This window comes from Leiobunum rupestre, chromosome 1 (assembly GCF_980474605.1).
Source record: "Leiobunum rupestre chromosome 1, qqLeiRupe1.1.hap1, whole genome shotgun sequence".
NCBI lineage: Eukaryota > Metazoa > Arthropoda > Arachnida > Opiliones > Sclerosomatidae > Leiobunum > Leiobunum rupestre.
In genome coordinates this window covers 96,593,133-96,613,319 of record NC_143384.1, presented here as the reverse complement: position 1 = coordinate 96,613,319, position 20,187 = coordinate 96,593,133, and the positions used below count along the sequence as shown (strand labels likewise).

General features: G+C 32.0%; 1 protein-coding gene across 2 annotated transcripts; it reads right to left on the bottom strand.

The window, feature by feature from the left end:
- Window positions 1-4,644: 4,644 nt before the first annotated feature.
- Window positions 4,645-7,580, bottom strand: LOC149969052 (uncharacterized). Of its 2 annotated transcripts, none has more exons than XM_090174259.1 (7): window positions 7,270-7,580; window positions 6,940-7,168; window positions 6,717-6,851; window positions 6,386-6,604; window positions 6,244-6,329; window positions 6,016-6,162; window positions 4,645-4,845 (listed from the first exon to the last, which is right to left on the bottom strand). In XM_090174259.1, exons 1-7 carry the CDS (start codon window positions 7,437-7,439, stop codon window positions 4,752-4,754), a joined length of 1,080 nt encoding a protein of 359 aa, XP_090030385.1. In that variant the 5' UTR covers window positions 7,440-7,580; the 3' UTR covers window positions 4,645-4,751. The 2 variants fall into 2 exon arrangements, with proteins under 2 accessions (XP_090030385.1, XP_090030386.1); XM_090174260.1 differs by having other exon boundaries at window positions 6,940-7,079; window positions 7,271-7,580.
- Between the last annotated feature and the right edge of the window lie 12,607 nt (window positions 7,581-20,187).

The following is a 20,187-nucleotide window of genomic DNA, read 5'->3' as shown; positions in this document are numbered from 1 at the left end:
TGGAGTTTCGACGACGTTCTTTTCATCGACGTACCGACCATACCTCGTCACCGTAATCTCTCATGAGAGGTCTTACGCAGGTCTTGAAAAACGTGTGGTGAGAGGTCTCATGAGAGATCTCGGTGGAGTTTCGACGACGTTCTTTTCATCGACGTACCGACCATACCTCGTCACCGTAATCTCTCATGAGAGGTCTTACGCAGGTCTTGAAAAACGTGTGGTGAGAGGTCTCATGAGAGATCTCGGTGGAGTTTCGACGACGTTCTTTTCATCGACGTACCGACCATACCTCGTCACCGTAATCTCTCATGAGAGGTCTTACGCAGGTCTTGAAAAACGTGTGGTGAGAGGTCTCATGAGAGATCTCGGTGGAGTTTCGACGACGTTCTTTTCATCGACGTACCGACCATACCTTGTCACCGTAATCTCTCTTGAGAGGTCTTACGCAGGTCTTGAAAAACATCTGGTGAGAGGTCTCATGAGACATCTCGGTCGAATTTCGAAGACGTACTATCTATCGATGTACCGATCGGCAATTCTGGCCATGATACATTATTATATATATATATATATATATATATATATATATATATATATATATATATATATAACAACCTTCTTAAATTAAACCGTAATCGAAAATATTCCGCTTTTCAATTTTTTCGTTTCGCGACAAACGTTTCAATTTTTTTTTGCGATTCCCTAACATTATTTGCAAGAGTTATTTAAATTTATTTTACCATCTTACTTTATCCGATAAGATTTAGAAGATTAGATCTAGCTGCCTCAGGCCACTAGCGATGCCGGTTATAAACAGTAGACTAATATATTATTTATTATTTTTATGCTATGGTTAAAGGTCCGTGCTTATTTTAAAAACTTGCTTTAACTTTCGGTTTAAAATCATTGTCCGATCAATAACCGTTATGCGCGATGACTTTATTCGCACTTTTCAGTTCTCCACAAGTTTCTAACGAAGAAGTACATGTTGCTCAAACCTCAAATCTTTAAAAAATGTTTAGTCGAAAATCTTGAATTTCAATGGTTCTTATTTTTAAATTTTCAACGTACGATTTAAATAGATCAACATATTATTACCATTATAGGCTAATTATATAATTAACGAACATCTGATTTTGAAAAATGAAGTGGATTCACTAACCACCTATAGCCGTAACTTGTTGCCGACGGTGTGAGGATTTATGGAAAGATCCCATTTTCTATTTGCGTTATCAACTAGAATGACTATTGCCAATGATCATATTCTGTAAATTTACGCTCGCGTTATGTTTAAAATTTCCAATATAATTTTGGACTCCATAATTTAAGGTGTACAATTTAATATAAGTTTTAAAATATTAAAATATTTTGGAAAGATTCATAAAGAAAGTTTTAATATCTGAAAAATTTTTATTTTAATTTAGTTCCGATCGTTATCTAACCTGAGCAGTTTAAAATTTGAAAGCACTGTGGCATTTGCGACCAAATTGGTCATTGTGTAACCTGCCGGGGAAGGAAATAAATAATTGAAAGATAAGAAAATGAAAAAGGGAAGGAAGGAAAAAAATGCTGATGGGAATTGGTAGCGGAATATGAAATAGAATGAAAGCGAACTTTCCCATTGTAGGAAAAAAATACTTTAACATTTTATTTAATTATTTTATTTTAACGCATTCGACAAAATGTAGTTATGTTTTAGTAAACAATCAATATTCTTTAGGCACTTACTACAAAATTATATATTTTGATTACATTTTTAGTTGAAAATAAGATTAGTATTTTTTTTTAGGTTTTCATCTGTGACTAGTTAAAATTCACATTCTTATATGCTTCGGCTTCTTAAAATTCTGGAGAAAAATCCCTTTTAGGCCTGTTTTCTTTTTTGGGGGGTATATCCATCAATTCATTTTTGTCCACGATTAGAGCCAAGCGATCTTTTTCAATTACATTTTCACATGCTGAGGTAAAATCCCTGTGGAAAAGAGGAATTGCGAATTGTATAAAAACGTTTTAACAAAATTTTTAATAGACCATTTACCTTAAGGTGGAGATTGCCAGGTCCCGTAAAATCTGATTATCTGATTTGCTTAAATCCAATAGATATTTTATTTTATCTGCCAGGTCTCCGTTATTAGCCATTATAAGCAAAATTTCTTATTTAAGATGAAATAAAAACGTCTGTTTTTACGGACAACTAAATCACACAACCTTCTATGACGGACGCGCTAAACCAAATAAACTTCAACCGCTGAAGTAAAATCTAAACGCTCCGACAACCATGCTAAGTGTCCATACTCTTTATGTATTTTAATGAAATTTGACAAACTGAAATATAACTTATATCAGCGATTGAGATTCTACTAACTTTTACTTTCAGATTAAAATCAGTCTAATTAATAACCGTTATGCGCGATGACTTTAATTGCACTTTTCAGTTCTCCACGAGTTTCTAACGAAGAAGGATATATTGCTCAAACCTCAAATATTTTAAAAAGTGTTAAGGCATAAATCTTGAATTGCAATGGTACTTATTTTTTTAATTTTCAACGTAGGATTTAAATGGATGGACTTACTATTACCATTATATTCTGATTATATAATTAACGAATATCGGATTTTGGAAAATGACGTGGATTCACTAACCAACTTTAGCCCAAACTATTTACCGACGGTGCTAGGATTTATGGAAAGAGCCGATTATCTATTTGCATTATCAACTAGAATTGACTATGGTAAATGAACAGCTTCTGGAAATTGACGCTCGTGTTACGATTAAAATTTCGAATATAATTTTGGACTCCTTAATTTAAGGTGCACAATTTTAAAATAAGTTTTAAAATATTAAAATATTTTGAAAAGATGCCTAAATAAAATTTTAATATCTGAAAAAAATTATTTTCAATTTATTTCCTGTTGTAATCTAACCTGACCAGTTTAAAATTTGAAAGCACTGTGGCATTTGCGACCGTATTGGTCCTTGTGTAACCTGCTGGGGAAGGAAAGAAATAATTGAAAGATAAGAAAATGTTAAAGGGAAGGACGGAAAAATATGCGGATGGGAATTGGTAGCGGAATATGAGATAAAATTAAAAAGAATTATCTCATTGTAGAAAAAAATAACACTTTAACATTTTATTTAATGATTTTATTTTAAACGCATTAGACAAAATGTAGTTATGTTTTAGTAAACAATAAATATTCTTTAGGCCCTTACTAAAAAGAAATATATTTTGATTACATTTTTAGTTGAAAATAAGATTAGTATTCTATTTTAGGTTTTCGTCTTTGACTGGTTAAACTTCACATTCTTATACGCTTCGGCTTCTTAAAATTCTGGAGAAAAATCTCTTTTAGGCCTGTGGTCTTTTTTCGGGGAAATATCCGTCGATTCATTTTTGTCCACGTTTAAAACCAAGCGTTCTTTTTCATTTACATTTTCACATGCTGAGGTAAAGTTCCTGTGGGGAAGCGGAATTGACAATTCTATAAGAAAAGTTTCACAAAATTACTAATAGACTAATTACCTTAACGTTGAGATAGCCAGGTCCCGTAAAATCTGATTATCTGATTTGCTTAAATCCAATAGATATTTTATCTTATCTGCAAGGTCTCCGTTATTTGCCATTATTAGGGAAATTTCTTATTTAAGGTGAACTAAAAACTTCTGTTTTTATGGAAAACTAAATCACACAACCTTCTGTGACGGACGCGCTAAAACAAGTAACCTACAGCTGCTCGGCGAAAATCTAAACGTTCCGACAGCCATTCTAAGTGTCCATACTCTTTATGTATTTTAGTGAAATATCAGAAACTGAAATATGACTTATATCAGCGATTGAGATTCTAGTAATTTTCTCGAAGTCAGAGAACAAAGCTAATTAAAAAATTCGGGACACTTTACAGACTAAGTGTATACACTTTAAATATTTGTTTATATTTAATTACAATATGAGTAAGTGGTGTTTTTCTTATTTTGGTGATATATTTTCTGGAAACCATATATAATTCATAAAACATAGCTATTTTCATATTTCCAAAACCCTACAGATGGAATCTACATATTTCGTATATGTATTTTACCGAAATATTAGATATAGAAAATTTTCTTATTTCAGGAAATGGTCTTATTTCTATTTTATTGAAATATGAGTAACTTAAATTTTACTTATTTAAGTACATGGTTTAATTTCTATAATAGCACAATATGATCAACTAAAATTTTACCTACTGAAATTTCACTCACTTCTGTCCGTTGTGTTAGTTTCTATCAAGTAATTTAGCGAGATATAAGTAACAAACTTTTTCTTATTTCAGTGAGATAATTAGCTTTATTGTTATTTATATAAGCTCTATAGAACAACTGACCATATCATTTATGCATTTTAGCAAAATACGAGCAACTAATTTTGCACTTATTTCAGGGAACGATTTTCGTATTTATTATGTATTTTAGAGAAATACGAGCAACTAATAATGCACTAATTTCTGTAAACGGTTTCATATCTATTAAGTATTTTACTGAAATAAGACAAAGTTAAAATTAACTTTTTTTCTATAAATCGTCTCGAATTTTTTGATTTGAGAAAAAAAACAGAACCTTATTATTTTTATAATATAAAGAAGATAGTTGTCGAGTGTAAATTAACTTGATTTATTCCCTAAATCGAAAAATGCAATTTTTGATTTTATCTATACATTTTTGTTCGAAATACTTTTCGTAAATTTTTTTTAAACTATTGATATTCTTTAACTTATGGCTGTTCTTGTTCTGATTCTTCCGAGTTACTATCCGCCACTTTGAAACGGTGATTACGATCAGTTTGGTCTGATGCAAATTCAATGAACCTAGGTTAAAAATTGATTAACACTCGGACTACCACGGGCTTTCGATGAGTTGTTTTACGGAAATTAAAAGTGCTACGTAATAAAACAATAGAGAGGTTAAGCATATCGCTCTAGAAGTTTCAACGACAACGTCGAGAGTCACGTAATAATTTTCGACGGTTTTATTTCACGTTTAAACTTCACAGGATCAATATTTTAAAACTTGAAGACAACGCCATATTTTTCACGAGCTTACCTGACACATCGTATAATCATGGTAGTATTTTAATAAAAATATTGAATATTTTAATTATCCAGTTCAATGAATTGTTAGGGAGTTATGGCAAGTTGTTATTTTTCTAGCAGCCTTGAGTATTAAAAAGCGTAAATATTTATTTAAATTGAAGTGAGACTAAGCCTTGTATATTTTAAGTCGAAATCGTTACAAGTATACATTAGCGGATATATCAGATACACGAAACTACGAAAACAAACATTTTGTGTTTAGACGATACTCACAGCCATATGTTAGGCTATTTTACTCCATAGGCGAGCGCAGGGGTAGGGCTGGGTGGGCTGGGGCCCCATCTTAAATATAGTTAAGCGGCGCATGGGGGTAAACTAGAACGCCAAAAATAGAGGTAAGGGGTGCAATAACCGTGTAATAGGAAATTTAGAAAATGCATGGCAGTTTTCGTTGGCTGCTCTCTCTACATTTAGTCTAGTCACCTCGAAAATTACTCAAATGAAGATAAATTCATCAAAACAACAATTAACATTTATATTTTTTATAATTATAGGGGACGTAACAAAATTAGTCGCAAAATGATATGGTTTCCCGATCTGACTTTATAAACTGAATACACCTATGTTTTAGTCCTGTTCAAACGTTTTTTTTTCCTTTCGTCATGTACCCCGGTTTAGTAAAATATGTTTAAATTTTATCGGAAACGTTCTATTTTTCTTTGGTGCTCGAAATTAAAGCAAGCTTAACCGATTTTAACGAATCTTTCTACATGAACGTCTAGATACTCCCGACGTTGTCGTTGAAACTTCTAGAGCGCTCTGCTTAACCTCTCTATTGAAAACCATATTATCCTAACTGCTTATCGTTAAACATAACGAAATATTTACCAGTTCCATATTTTGTTAGGATGTGTATAAATTAGACAAAAATTTTAAAAAAATTACTTCATAGTTAATTCGCCGATTCTAGATAGATACTGGTCCTCGGATTTTTCTTGTTTTAGCAAGAACACAAGCTGATCTTCGAGTTCAATGTTTTTGTCTGATTCTTCTAATTTTAAAATAGCAGCAGCGAAAAATGCCGAGATAGATCTATAAGTTTGAAATCGAATATAAAAAGCGGTTATGAATTATAATAAATTTTACTCAGTGATAAACCCAAATCATTTATACCTTAATACTAGATCTTTCATAAAGAAGGAATTTCCCCTAAAAATTTGTTCCAGTACACCATGTGCGTATTTCCTTACATCCGTTTTCTAAAATGTGACAGGTTATATTTTTGCTATTTATGGTCTCAAATTTCTGTCCTTACTTTATCCTCCAATTGGACGTTTGAATAAACGGCCGTTTTCTCTTTTTTTTTCTCGTGTTCTTCACAGATATTAATTTTTTCATTGTTGTCTTTTACCAGAACATTTTCATTAGAATAATTTTTTGATTCGTTATTATCTTCACGTCTATCAATCTTTGCTAAATTATCTTCGACTTCTACGACTTGATTTATTATTTTCTTACTGATATCTCCTTCGTTCTTTATGAGAAAAAAACTTATTAAGTTACAACTTTTAAAACGACGGGTAATTTTTTAATCATATTCCTTACTGTTCTTAAATTAGAAAACAAATTATGAACGTTATTTGTACCTTTAAGGATATTTTTTGATTTTCCAGGTCCTGGTTTCCTTGTTTCTCGGTTTCATGTGCGTGCATAGAGCAGCCACTTTTTCTGCTAATGCTCTCCCAACGCTCTTTGTCGGCCGACGAGAATAGCAACGATTTCTTAAAATTTATTGATATTGACTATGTTTATTAATTTGTATAATATGTGTTATCATTCTAAATTAAAAAATGTAATATTAATTACTACCTTGTTGATTTTTCGTTTGCGGATGTGCTCCAAATAGCGAGTTTTTAAACTAGAAAAAGTTCTCTCTTGTAAATATCCTTTACGTTGTAAGTAACATTGGATATCTTTCCACAGAAGATCTCCCGTAATGCCTGGGCCTCCCAAAGAACCATGAACTTTTAGAACGGCCTTTTCAATTAGCTGGTCATCTTGGATAGAATATAGTTTTCTCTTGGGGGATTTTGATTTTCTGTTAATACCATAGTGTAAGCCATACACAATTATATAAAAATCGGACTCTTTAGTAAGCGATTATACATTAACTAAGATATTTCATTATTTATCACGAACCTCGCTATGTCGCTTCTCTCTGAGATCGGCCAAATGTTAGTCGCAAACAACATATCTGTCCTCTCCGGAGATATCATTACACTTTTGACGACGGAAGTAACCTGGTCTCTTTCGGGGTGTATTTCTTTTTCTGGAATGTGTTCAGTTTTCATTTCCTCCAAAGTATTCATGGTTTTAGATGGCGTTTTTTTATATACCAACGCACTAGAGCAGGAGTGATAACTTAATATTTAGCTATAGGTTCTAGCGATCAACCCAAGAATAAACGTTGGTATTGGCCGGACGACAGCTCAATTGTGTAACTTCGCTTGTCTCTGCCTAAAACTGAAATGTTTTATCAGAGGTCTAGAAATCACTAAACACAGTGTAAGTCATAACTGAGTGGTGTAAAAAATAGCTCTATTAAACTGCAACAAATTTGGTTAAATTAAATTTAAAAAATAGGAAAAAAAATTTAACTAAGTCTTTAAATAGTTTTAAAATTAAAAAAACAATTATTTTCCAAATCAAACTAGTTTTAGTGTTTATATTTTTTCGATTCTTTGGCCTAAACACTTTCAGTACAAGTAGAACGGATAAACAGGATCGTTTGGAAAATATAAAAATTTGTTTATTTTATTTAAAAATATTTAAAGATTAAAAAACTAGATTGTGTCTTCTTTATAATTTCAAAGATATCTTCGTTCTTTTAGTGGGCAAAAAAGGTAGAGTTAAAATTAAATCTAGGTATATCTTGTTTGTTAAATTACAAATAGATTTGATTTTTTTCGCAATGATATACTTATCTCAAATTAAAAGGAATTATTTTTAAAAGCAAGTTTCTTTTATTTACACAAAGCGAATGTTGTAAGGAAATATGAAGCTATATACGAAATGGCAAGTTCATAAACAAAATACATTTTTATATGTCTAATCGAGCGAATCTGATAAATAGTTAACTGAAAAGTATTTTTAATTAGTCTAATAGTAAAAAACCCGTTTAAATATGTATGGGAATTTCAGTTATATAAGGTGATACATTTCAGTAAATGCATCGTACTCTAAAACTACAAACGTAACAATGCATTCTGATACCAAGACAAAAGAATTTTCGAAGTTAAAAAATAAAAACAAAAAATTAAATTTTTGCATTAATTTCCCAAAAAGAGCCGTCGTGTACGTTTTAGGAAACTGTTATAAAGACACGCTGTGTGCTTCCCTTGCAGTTTAAATTTTAAAAATTTATTTTTTAAGTATTAAGTTTTTCTGAATTATTTTACTCATTTCAAGAATAAAACTTAACCCTTAAATATCAGTATATAAAAGCATTGAAAAATCATCTTGAAAAAGAAACTGACTTGGATTTTTTTAATGTAATCTATCGAAATAGGCGAAGAAGTACGTCTGAGTCCAACAACCCCAAAGTATAAAATAACTACTTTTTTAGTAATTCTAATTCTCTAAAGAAAAAGACGACATCCTTTTAAATCATAATTGAAATAAATTGTCTAATTACGGTCCTCAGACTGCCCCTTAAAGAATTTGAGAAAAAAGCAATTCTTTAAACTTAGCTAGCCAAAATTATCTGAGGCTTGAATACTTTCACCTTTTCTATCCATACTTAAAATAGAGTAATCAAAAATTGCCTAAATAATCTGGTATAATTTAACCATTTCCAATCTAGGCTAATTTAACTAATCCTAATCTAGACGTATTTCACTAATTTTATCTAGACGTATTTCACTAAAACTAATCTAGACTTATTTCACTATTAGTAATAACCTAACTATACCTCATACAAATAAATCTAATAAACACAACTTCAATTAAAGCTAATTTTACTAATAAAATATTACCTTTTAATTTCAAATACTTCTGTTATTTGAAATGTGGTATAGTGTAGTAGACTTACAAGGAGAGTACCCGAGGTGTTTATTGCCGATTTAGTTCAAAGTCGGCCGTAATGTAGACCTATATGAGATATGAAATTTCCCAAAAGGAGACGTTGCACTACCCATTCGATTTGCCATGGCAACCGAAAATGTTTTTGACCACTTACAACCAAAATAAGATTTTTTCCTAATTTGACCCAAAATTTGTTACAAATTTACCCTAAAAATGTTTCAATTTACCCAAACTTGATGAAATTTACCTAAATGTGGTCCAAATTACACATTTCGTGATTTTCAAAAATTTTCAAAATTTTCGTTAGTGCACTTAAAAGCAAAGGACCGTGTACTATATGAAACGAACATTTTCCTGTAAAATTGAGTTGTTTCTACTAAAGGGAAGCAAGGTTCAAGTGTGTGGTATTTAGTTCTTCCGATTTTTCTCTGAACTCTGAATTTGGTCAGTATGTTATAACTACAAAGAAATATTTTATGAGTATTTTAACCTATTTAAATAGGCTAGATGCTTTAACCCTAAAAACATTGGATTTAAATTTTTTTATATATAAGTGTAATTGCCTTGAATAATGTTCCCATAAAAGTCCGCGACTTTTTGAATCTGGAAGACTAGATTAATTTTGTGAACCAAATTATTTAAAATAGATCAAAGCCAGTTCTTCAGAAGCCTAAAAATTGACGAAGTTGTCGATGAAAAATATGTATCATTATTTTATTGCCTATATCAAATGCATAAAAATTAGAAACATTCAAGAGCCAAAGGGTAGGCTATTTTTATAAATTATTATTTGGGATCTTGTAGTAGTTTGTCTACATATGTCTTACGAAATAAAATTAACTCGTTTAGCCAATCAACGTAAAAATACAAATATTGTATAAAAGTAACTAAATGCATAATTTGTTTCTAGTTAGGAACCTGGGTATTTTGGATTTTAAAGCAAAACAGCCAGCGGCCTAGTTTTAATTATTAAACTGTAATTAAAGTAAAATTTATTTATCTTTAATTTATAATATTTTCAACAACCTAGTAGCCCAGTTCATGCTTCGTAGCTCACGTCCTTAATTTTTTTGTTTTCCCTTTACACCAAGACATTCGAAAGGCAGAAAAAAATGTTTTTTACTTATGCTTTATATTCTACAGCCTGGCTTTTATTATTAATTTTTAATATTTTTTAAATATTGGTTTACATTGTTCTATTAGCTATTATAAAGTTTATTGACTACATGGAACCGGAAAATTAGAAGACCCAGCTTTATAAAGGGGTTTATAATTTTTATTTGTTAGAAATTCTGTTTAAAGCAATATACCCAGAGACCTTGAATAAATTAACCAAATTTAAAACTTGATGTATATACACTTAGGAAAAATATATTTTAAAGGAACTTAATCAAGTAGCAAAAAAATAAAAAATACCTTAGTTCACGTATGTAGAACTACCTTTAGGGCATTAAAATTTGAGAAATGTAATACGTTATTACGAACCACCTGCGGCAAAATATAATTTTACTCCGCTATCTGTAAATTAGTGATAAAACTGTGAGAACTTAAAGGAATTGAAATATAACATATTTATTTAATTCACTTTTGAAATCAAGAACAGCTGATGTAATTATAGTTAAGTGCTATATTGAAATATATTTCTTATACATTTTAAAATTATATTATCTTTTCACAAACTTAAAATTCTCCATCTAAATTTGTATTTCGGTTGGCCACAATGTTAAAAGTATAACAATTGTTCCGCATCTCATCGCTGTTTTCATACTTTACATAGAATCTCTTTACAATATGCTCTACACGAACACGTGGCACGGGAAATTTTGCATATTCCAATACCGCTGAGATAGATTTTACCGGTACTAAATGCAAATATCCAAAGCGAGCTATTTCTTCCAATCTCATTGTTATTTTAAAATTGTTTACAGTTGTTACAGAGCAAAACAGAAGTCTATAGATGTTCAACGGTAACTTCTCTTCAGGCGCTGTCAGAATGAAGAATAGTTGCAAGTCAAAATGTGGGACCGGCATTGTAATAACAATCCACTTCGTTGACCCTTCTCTGAGAAAGTGTCACTAAGTTATTTTTGAACAAAATTGTACTCCAAAAAAATAAGAATCTTTTAAACGCCTCGCGTAGAGAAGCAAAATCAAAACTACTTCAACCTTATCTCAACGTCGTTAAGTACTTAGTCTCAATTCCAAAACAATCCCCCTATCAAAGATATTAGAGTAAAATATTATAATCTTTTCGTGTTTTTAAAGTCGTCAAATTAATACCTTTTTGTAGCTGGGTTCTAGATTAATAGCCAAAAGATGTGTTGATATTTCCTATAAGCCTTTCAAACAGAAATCATGTGATGCCTAAGCGTTTACATTTTACAGGATTGAAGCTTTTGCCGGAGTGCTGCGGGTGAAACACTTGTAAAGGAGTTGGTAGAGCTGTAGAATGGGTTTAGAATCGGTGATCGGGGTGTAGCCGATTGCGAAACCTTTCTGCATACGCGCGAGCCGCAAACCTTGGCTTTTTTACGAACTTACATTTAGTTATATAATTAACGGTTAACTAATATTGTTAAGCTTAAACTTACGCACCTGCTTGGTTTCCGCGATAGCAGACGACGATTGAAAATCAAAAGTGCAAATAAACAGCGAGTAAACATCCAGCAAGAATTATTAGTTACTTATATATTTGTTTAACGTAGCTTTCTCCTGTTAATTTTCCATCTATTAACACTAGGTACACAACAATTTACCACCGATAATGCAAATAAAGACCGGGTAAACATTCCACTAGAATGTTACTTACTTCATGGTTTGTTTTTCTAGATTAATTTTTTCTAGGTCTTTCTAAGTAATTTCGATTTTTAATCGTCATCTATCCAATTTTTCTACACGAAACTACAGGGTGGAACCCTCAACCGTGGACCAGCCTCGGTCCTTTTTTGATATAAAGCGATTCTATATTTCATAAATTTTTAAATATTATTTAGTGACTTGTTGTATAACAGGCCAAAAGCTTACAAGTATAAATCTACTTGTTTGGTAATATTGCTATTTAAACATTTTCTGTTAACCTTACAGAGTCCTCATTTCAATATATTAATATAATAGTAGCTTACTCGTGAGTTCTGTATAACTTATTGGGCTTGCGCATACGTAATTAAAATCTTTTCTTCGCCCTAATTTTATCCTACTTTTTCTTAACTATAATTACTAATAGTATTAATCATTTTATCAAATACGTATTTTCGGATTAAGGACATAAAGGTAATTTTTTTTCCAAAAATCAAAAATTTTATAGACTATTAAATTGTTTGAAAGTGCGTATTTCTAAAAAAAACTGTCTAACTTTTATTATAAAACTTATTAAATGTTATGACCTTTATTTTCAAAAATACTTTAGTTTAAATTTTTACAACGATCTTAAACAAGGTTTTAATTACAGAATACCTAGAGAAATTAAGTGTTTTGTACGTCGTTGTTGGAGACGGATGAACTTTCGCTGAAGCTATCCTCGTCTAATTGAGCGACTTGGTCCGCAGCAAACTCTAAAAATCTAAAAACGAATATGTCAATAAAAATAGGGCCAAATCGGAAAATGGACCTTACTTATAAGTCAAGTTTCCAATTTCTAAAAGATCAGAATTTTGGGATTCTCTTAACTGTAAAAGGAAGGTGATTTTATTCTTCTCCGAAATTTTTTCAATATTATCGCCGACAGTCATTTTAGCCGCTGAAAAATATATCGCAACGGATCTAATGGATATTGGTATAAGAGAAGAAAAGTAAGTTTTGATTCATATTTTGGAAAAAGAGGAAATAAAATACCTTAAAACTAGATTTTTAATGAAAATTGCGGAGTCCGACTTGGCGTTTGAAATTTGGTCAAATAAACTTTCATCGTAATTTTGTAGGTCCGATTCCTTAAAAAAATTAATAATAAATAATTTATTTATTGTCTGAGTAATTTTTGACTTACATTTTTAACTTCAGGTTTTATCGAAGATTCTATTATGGTTTCTTTTTCGATTAATTTAATATCTAGATCTTCACTGATTTGTGGAATTATTTTTTTATCTTCTGGCTTCGAATGAATTTTTTTTTCCGTGTCCCTAGTATTTTCTAAAACAATAGTCTTATCCTCGGTCATCTTATTATTAGCGATGTCTTTTTTGTCAGTAACCAAAACTTTTGGGAACAACTTTTTGTGAATTTCCTGGCCATCAATTTCTTCCTTGTCCTTTTTATTGAAGCCTGATAGTGCTTTATCAGAACATTTTTTTTCGTACTTTATTTCATCAAAGGAATGTTTCTTTAAAAAATTTGAGAAATAAAATAATAAAATCCAACTTTTAAATACTTTTAGTTTGGGCAGTTTTTCCAAAATATTTATTACTTACAATATCTATTTCTTTTTCCCGCGAAAAGGTTTGGAGTTTCATAGATCCTTCGCCCTAAAGTAAAACCAATGTATTATTAAAAAAAATTAAAGTATACATTTTTACCTTTAGGATATGCTGTTTACGAATGTGTTCCAAATAGCGATTTTTCAAACCACTAGTACTTCTTTCTTTAAATTCGCCTCTAGCTTGTAAATATTGATATACGTCTCTCCAGAGCGCGTCTCCCGTTATGCCAGGTCCGTTTAAAGAACCATGAATTTTTAAAACAGATTCCATGATTAACTGATCATCTTTAGCGGAATATAACTTTCTTTTGATACCAGAGTAAGTACTTATGAAAAAGAATAAACTATATTTAAGATAAAAACTCTAAAAAAGGTCAGATATAATAATTTTTTGGCTCACTTTTGTTTTTCATACTTCGCCAACTGCTTCTCGGAAGTCGGCGACTCTACCGAGGTGTCGGTTTTTATTATCTTGCTTGGAATTTGGTCGGTCGAGTCTTTAACTTCGGAATAGTTCCGATTAAGCGGCAAATATTTAGAAATTAATTCATCGAAGTTACCCGCGCTACGACGTGGAGTTTTTGGTAAAGCAAAAGGATTAACACACTGTTTTTCACTCATAACTTATTTCTGATTTAAAACAATAGTGTTGAGGTTGCCCAAAAGAGTTACTTAATTAAGCAATGGATTTAGTTTCTCCTTTATTCGTTTCAGGAAACGGATCCAGAATCTTTCTGGTCACCGGCAAACACCGTTATGACATCCCGTACAGAAGTACAACTCTTTATACCTAGAAACAAAGTTGTTTTGATATTCTTTGAAGCCCTGCAAAGTTTCAAAATCTATTATGTATTTCAGTAAAGTGTGAGATACTATAATTTCGGTTATTTTCTGGGGATTATTTTCTGGCAATTGCGCAAAAGTCTATGAAAAAAATCGTGTCCATATCCATTATGTATTTCAGTGAAATATTAGTAAGCTTAGCTTAAATTTTCCTTCAATTAGTGAGTTTTGTGCTATCTAGCAATCTTGTCAAAGCCTAGGAACATCGCTATTTTAATAATTTCCCAGGCCCTACACGCGAAGTGTCCGTATTCATTTTGCCTGTCAGGTAATAATGAGTAACTTAAACTTTCCTCCAATCAGTCAGTGGAGAGAGAAAAAGTTTCTCAACGGAAAAGAGTTTTTAATACATGTTGGGAAATGACATTTTATTTTAGCACGTAGCCATTTCATCGAGAAACACGTGGCCGTTGGCTGTAAATAATTTAGAGCCGAGTAAATCCCTCGATAAATAGTGCCGACAACGGATATTTAAGGTTTTAGAAATTGCGTTTTGCCGGGAAGGAACAATACGAGTAAATCGTGTTTAAGATATGTCGTTGGCCTTTTCCTCTGGAGAAATTTGACCCAGACTCGGATCGATAGTCATTGCCGTGCAAGGAATATAGCCTTTTTTCGATTAAAATTGCAAACATTTGCGTCGAAAGTGTGCCGAAATTTTTTATTTACTTTTGATACCACGTGATCTAAACCGTCACCCTTCGAAACATCTATCTCCGAAATTTTATAAAAATTTATCTTTTCATTTTGTAATATCTTCATTAAAAATTGATTTATATACGATTTCGCAAGCCAATTATTGTGGCATTAATTATGTCCACTCGAGTTAATAAACAGACTAAAAAACTAAACTAGCGCCATCTATAGCTTTAAAATTCTTATTTCCGTCTAATTTTTTAATCGTAGCGAGCCGAGATTTTATCATGGTTGCCAGAAAATAATTTTATATTTTACGAAGCCCTCGTAACTATCTGCATATATCCACTTTATATTTTAGTCAAATATAAGTGACTCAAATTTCAGTTATACCATATTGGGTCAAAAAGAAACTTCCCGTTATTTCGTCCAAACAGCAAAATGTGTTCTTATTGTGTCCCACTGCATCTTTTTTTTCGAACAAAATGAAATCGAAGATATTCAGTGACAGTCGACTGTTTTAGTTTTAGTACAAGGTACATTATCCGTGAAGCGTAAAATTATCCTTTAAAAGGTACGTTGTTTAAAATAAACAAGTAGGCCTTGTGCCTACAAAAAATATATAATCTAATAAGTAGGATTGACGCCACTTAAACGTGAATTTTAATTGTTACGTAAAATTAAGATGGAGTTTCCAGTAATTGACAATGGTATTAATGTATTTGAGCGAAATATCAGTAACTGAAATTTCAGTTATTTAGTATCTGGGCGCCGTGTTAAAATATCGAAACTAAGCTATTTTGATATTCCATAAATCCCCAACTAATTAAGTAATTTGTTTTTGCACGTAGCCCTTTCACCGAGAGACAGGTGGCCGGTGGCCGCGTGATTCCAGGTGCCTCCGATTCGGAGCTGTTAAAACCGAGGCTTAACTAAATAATTCTTAATTCAAGGGGAATTTATAAGAAATAAACTAAACCACAGAGGGTAGGCGCTCGAAATTTCTACGGGGCCTAGCCTCCCAGCTAGGGATAATTAAGGGACGGTTAGATCCTCGATAAACAGTGCCGTAGATCAGATATTTAAGGTTTCAGAAATCACGTTTTGCCGGGAAGGAACAATAGGAGTAAATCGTGTTTAAGATATGTCGTTGGCCTATTCCTTTGGAGAAATTTGATTCAGACTCGGATCAATAGTCATTGCCGTTGAAGGAATATAGCCTTTTTTCGATTAAAATTGCAAACATTTGCGTCGAAAGTGTGCCGAAATTTTTTATTTACTTTTGATACCACGTGATCTAAACCGTCACCCTTCTTAACATCTATCTCCGAAATTTTATTAAAATTTATCTTTTCGTTTTGTAATATCTTCATTAAAAATTGATTTATATACGATTTCGCAAGCCAATTATTGTGGCATTAATTATGTCCACTCGAGTTAATAAACAGACTAAAAAACTAAACTAGCGCCATCTATAGCTTTAAAATTCTTATTTCCGTCTAATTTTTTAATCATAGCGAGCCGAGATTTTATCATGGTTGCCAGAAAATAATTTTATATTTTACGAAGCCCTCGTAACTATCTGCATATATCCACTTTATATTTTAGTCAAATATAAGTGACTCAAATTTCAGTTATACCATATTGGGTCAAAAAGGAACTGTTCCCGTAATTTCGTCTAAAATTGCGAATATTTTAGGAGATTAGATTCTCGAAACCGTGTTGAAGTCTCGAAACATAGTTATTTGATATTTCTGGAAGGCCTTAAAACAAAGTGTCCATGTCCCAAATCCATTTCAGTGAAATATGAGTATCTGAAATTTTGCTTAAATCAGAGAGGGGAGTTATATCTGGCAATCCTGTCAAAGTCTTGAAACATAGCTATTTGAAATTTTTTCTAAGCCCTACCGGGAAGTGTCCATATCGTTTATACATTTCAGTGAAATATGAGTATCTGAAGTTTTCCTTAAATCAGTCAGGAGAGTAAAATCTGGCAACCATGACAAAGTTGAGGAACATAGCTATTTCAAATTTTTCCTAAGCCGTACCCGCGAAGTGTCCATATCGTTTATACATTTCAGTGAAATATGAGTATCTGAAGTTTTGCTTAAATCAGAGAGGGGAGTTATATCTGGCAATCCTGTCAAAGTCTTGAAACATAGCTATTTCGAATTTTTCCTAAGCCATACCCGCGAAGTGTCCATATCGTTTATACATTTCAGTGAAATATGAGTATCTGAAATTTTGCTTAAATCAGAGGGGAGTTATATCTGGCAATCCTGTCAAAGTCTTGAAACATAGCTATTTCGAATTTTTCCTAAGCCGTACTCGCGAAGTGTCCATATCGTTTATACATTTCAGTGAAATATGAGTATCTGAAGTTTTCCTTAAATCAGTCAGGAGAGTAAAATCTGGCAATCCGGTCAAAGTTGAGGAACATAGCTATTTCGAATTTTTCCTAAGCCGTACCCGCGAAGTGTCCATATCGTTTATACATTTCAGTGAAATATGAGTATCTGAAATTTTGCTTCAATCAGTCAGGGGAGTAATATCTGGTCAAAAAGCAACTGTTCCCGTAATTTTGTCTAAACAATAAAACGACTTCTTATTGAGTTCCGCTGCATCTCTTTTAGCGAACAAAATGTAAACAAAGGGATTGAGGGAATGTTATAGTTTTAGTTTCGTTTTGAGGTTGTTGACCCGTAAAGCTTAAAATTCTTCTTTGAAAGGTTTGTTGTATTAGATATTGTTTAACAATTAAGTGCATTTATGATTATTTAAACATTGTTTGTTAGACCTATAAAAAAATTTGTACCGAAGTACATCTATTTCATAGTGATTTAATAAGAAATAAACTAAACCACTAGCGGTCAACGCTAGAAATTCCTACGGGGTGGAACCTCCAAGCTGGGGATAATTTCTAGCCGGATAGAACCTTGATCCATATTGCCGTACACCGATTATTTAAGGTTTTAGATATCAAGTTTTGCCGGAAAGGGACGATCGGATTTAATCGAGTTTTAGATATTTTGTAGGCCTACGTCTCGCGAGAAATTAGACCCATACTCGTTTTGATCAACTCGGTCGTTTTTGAGATATAGCCATTTTTCGATTTAAATTGCAAACATTTGTGTCGGAAGTGTGCCGAACATTTTTAGGCTTAACTAAATAATTCTTAATTTAAGGAGAATTTGTAAGAAATAAACTAAACCACTGAAGGTAGGCGCTCGAAATTTCTACGGGGCCTAGCCTCCCAGCTAGGGATAATTTAGGGACTCGATAAACAGTGCCGTACACTGGATATTTTAGGTTTTAGAAATCGCGTTTTGCCGGGAAGGAACAATAGGTTTAAATCGTGTTTAAGATATGTCGTTGGCCTTTTTCTCTGGAGAAATTTGACCCAGACTCGGATCGATAGTCATTGCCGTTCAAGGAATATAGCTTTTTTTCAATTAAAATTGCAAACATTTGCGTCGAAAGTGTGCCGAAATTTTCATTTTTTATTTTTGATACCACTTGATCTAAACCGTCACCCTTCTAAACATCTATCTCCGAAATTTTATTAAAATTTCTCTTTTCGTTTTGTAATATCTTCATTACAAATTGATTTATATACGATCTCGCAAGCCAATTATTGTGGCATATATTATGTCCTCTTGAGTTAATAAACAGACTAAAAAACTAAACTAGCGCCATCTATAGCTTTAAGTTTCTTATTTCCGTCTAATTTTTTAATCGTAGCGAGCCGAGATTTTATCAGGGTTGCCAGAAAATATTTTTATATTTTACGAAGCCCTCGTTACTATCTGCCCATATCCACTATATATTTTAGTCAAATATAAGTGACTGAAATTTCAGTCATTTCATATTGGGTCAAAAAGGAACTGTTCCCGTAATTTCGTCTAAACAGCAAAATGTGTTCTCATTGAGTTCCGCTGCATCTTTTTTAACGAACAAAATGAAAACAAAGATATTCAGTGACAGTCGACTGTTTTAGTTTTAGTACGAGGTACATTATCCGTGAAGCGTAAAATTATCCTTTAAAAGGTAAGTTGTTTAAAATAAGGTTGAATATTTTTTTTGAATTTATGGTTGTTTGAATATGGTAGTCCACAGTTGTTAGCCCTATATTCTTTAATGAAACAAATTTTTATAATTCTTTATATAAAAGTAATCGCTGTTATTTAGCGGGAGTTATTTCTAAAATCCACTTGTCCTACGGCGAAGTAGGCTTTGGCCTACAAAAAAGATATAAGGTAGGATTGGCGCCACTTAAAGGTGAATCTTTATTATCGAATTTTAATTGTTACGTAAAACTAAGATGAAGTTTCCGTTAATTGACAATGGCATTAATATATCTAATGTATTTGACCGAATAATCAGTAACTGAAATTTCAGTTATTTAGTATCTTAACGCCGTGTTAAAATATCGGAACTAAGCTATTTTGATATTCCATAAAGTCAAACTAATTAAGTGTCTATTTTGTTTAAATATTTTAATCAAATATAAGCGATTCAAATTTCAGTTATTTCGGTTAGAAGAGGCCCTATGGCGGAGTGGTTAGCCTTCAGGGCTTAAAAAAACGTGTGACAATAGATCTTTCTACAATATAATACAAACAAATATATCTATAAAAGCGTTATTTCTTAGCGCGCGCGCTTTATAATATTTAATATCGAGTGTCTCGCGAATTATCGCACGAGCTCCCTGAAAAAGAAAAATGTGCCCGCGCTCTCTAACTTTAACAGTAAGATGAATCTAACGGAATCACGTGACCTCTCGTATTTTATATAAAGATCTATTGGGACAAGTTGTCCGTAAAGGTCGCCTACTAACGCGGCGTCATTTCGTATGTTTGGAGATAAATAGATGTGCTGTTATTTTACCAAGCCTTACTAATAAAGGGTCCATATCCATAATTTATTTTAGTCAAATATGATTGAATAAATTTCGCTTATTTCAGAGATTATATTGAGAAATATGAATTCAATCACTGAATTTGTTAAACTTGTGCACGAAACATGCCGGTTTATTTTTAATTTTAATATCGTGGTAGTTTTAGAGCTTTATCAGTTTATTTAAAGTAAATTTATGTTACTTACGGACATTTCGTTTATTAGTGTATTATTCTATTGTAGAACTT

Coding starts and splice junctions, on each gene's coding strand:
- LOC149969052 (XM_090174259.1), bottom strand. CDS start 7,439: ATGAATACTTTGGAGGAAATGAAAACTGAACACATTCCAGAAAAAGAA. Junction 6,852..6,939: donor GCAAACGAAAAATCAACAAG/GTAGTAATTAAT, acceptor ATAAATTTTAAG/AAATCGTTGCTATTCTCGTC. Junction 6,163..6,243: donor ATGAAAGATCTAGTATTAAG/GTATAAATGATT, acceptor TCAAACTTATAG/ATCTATCTCGGCATTTTTCG.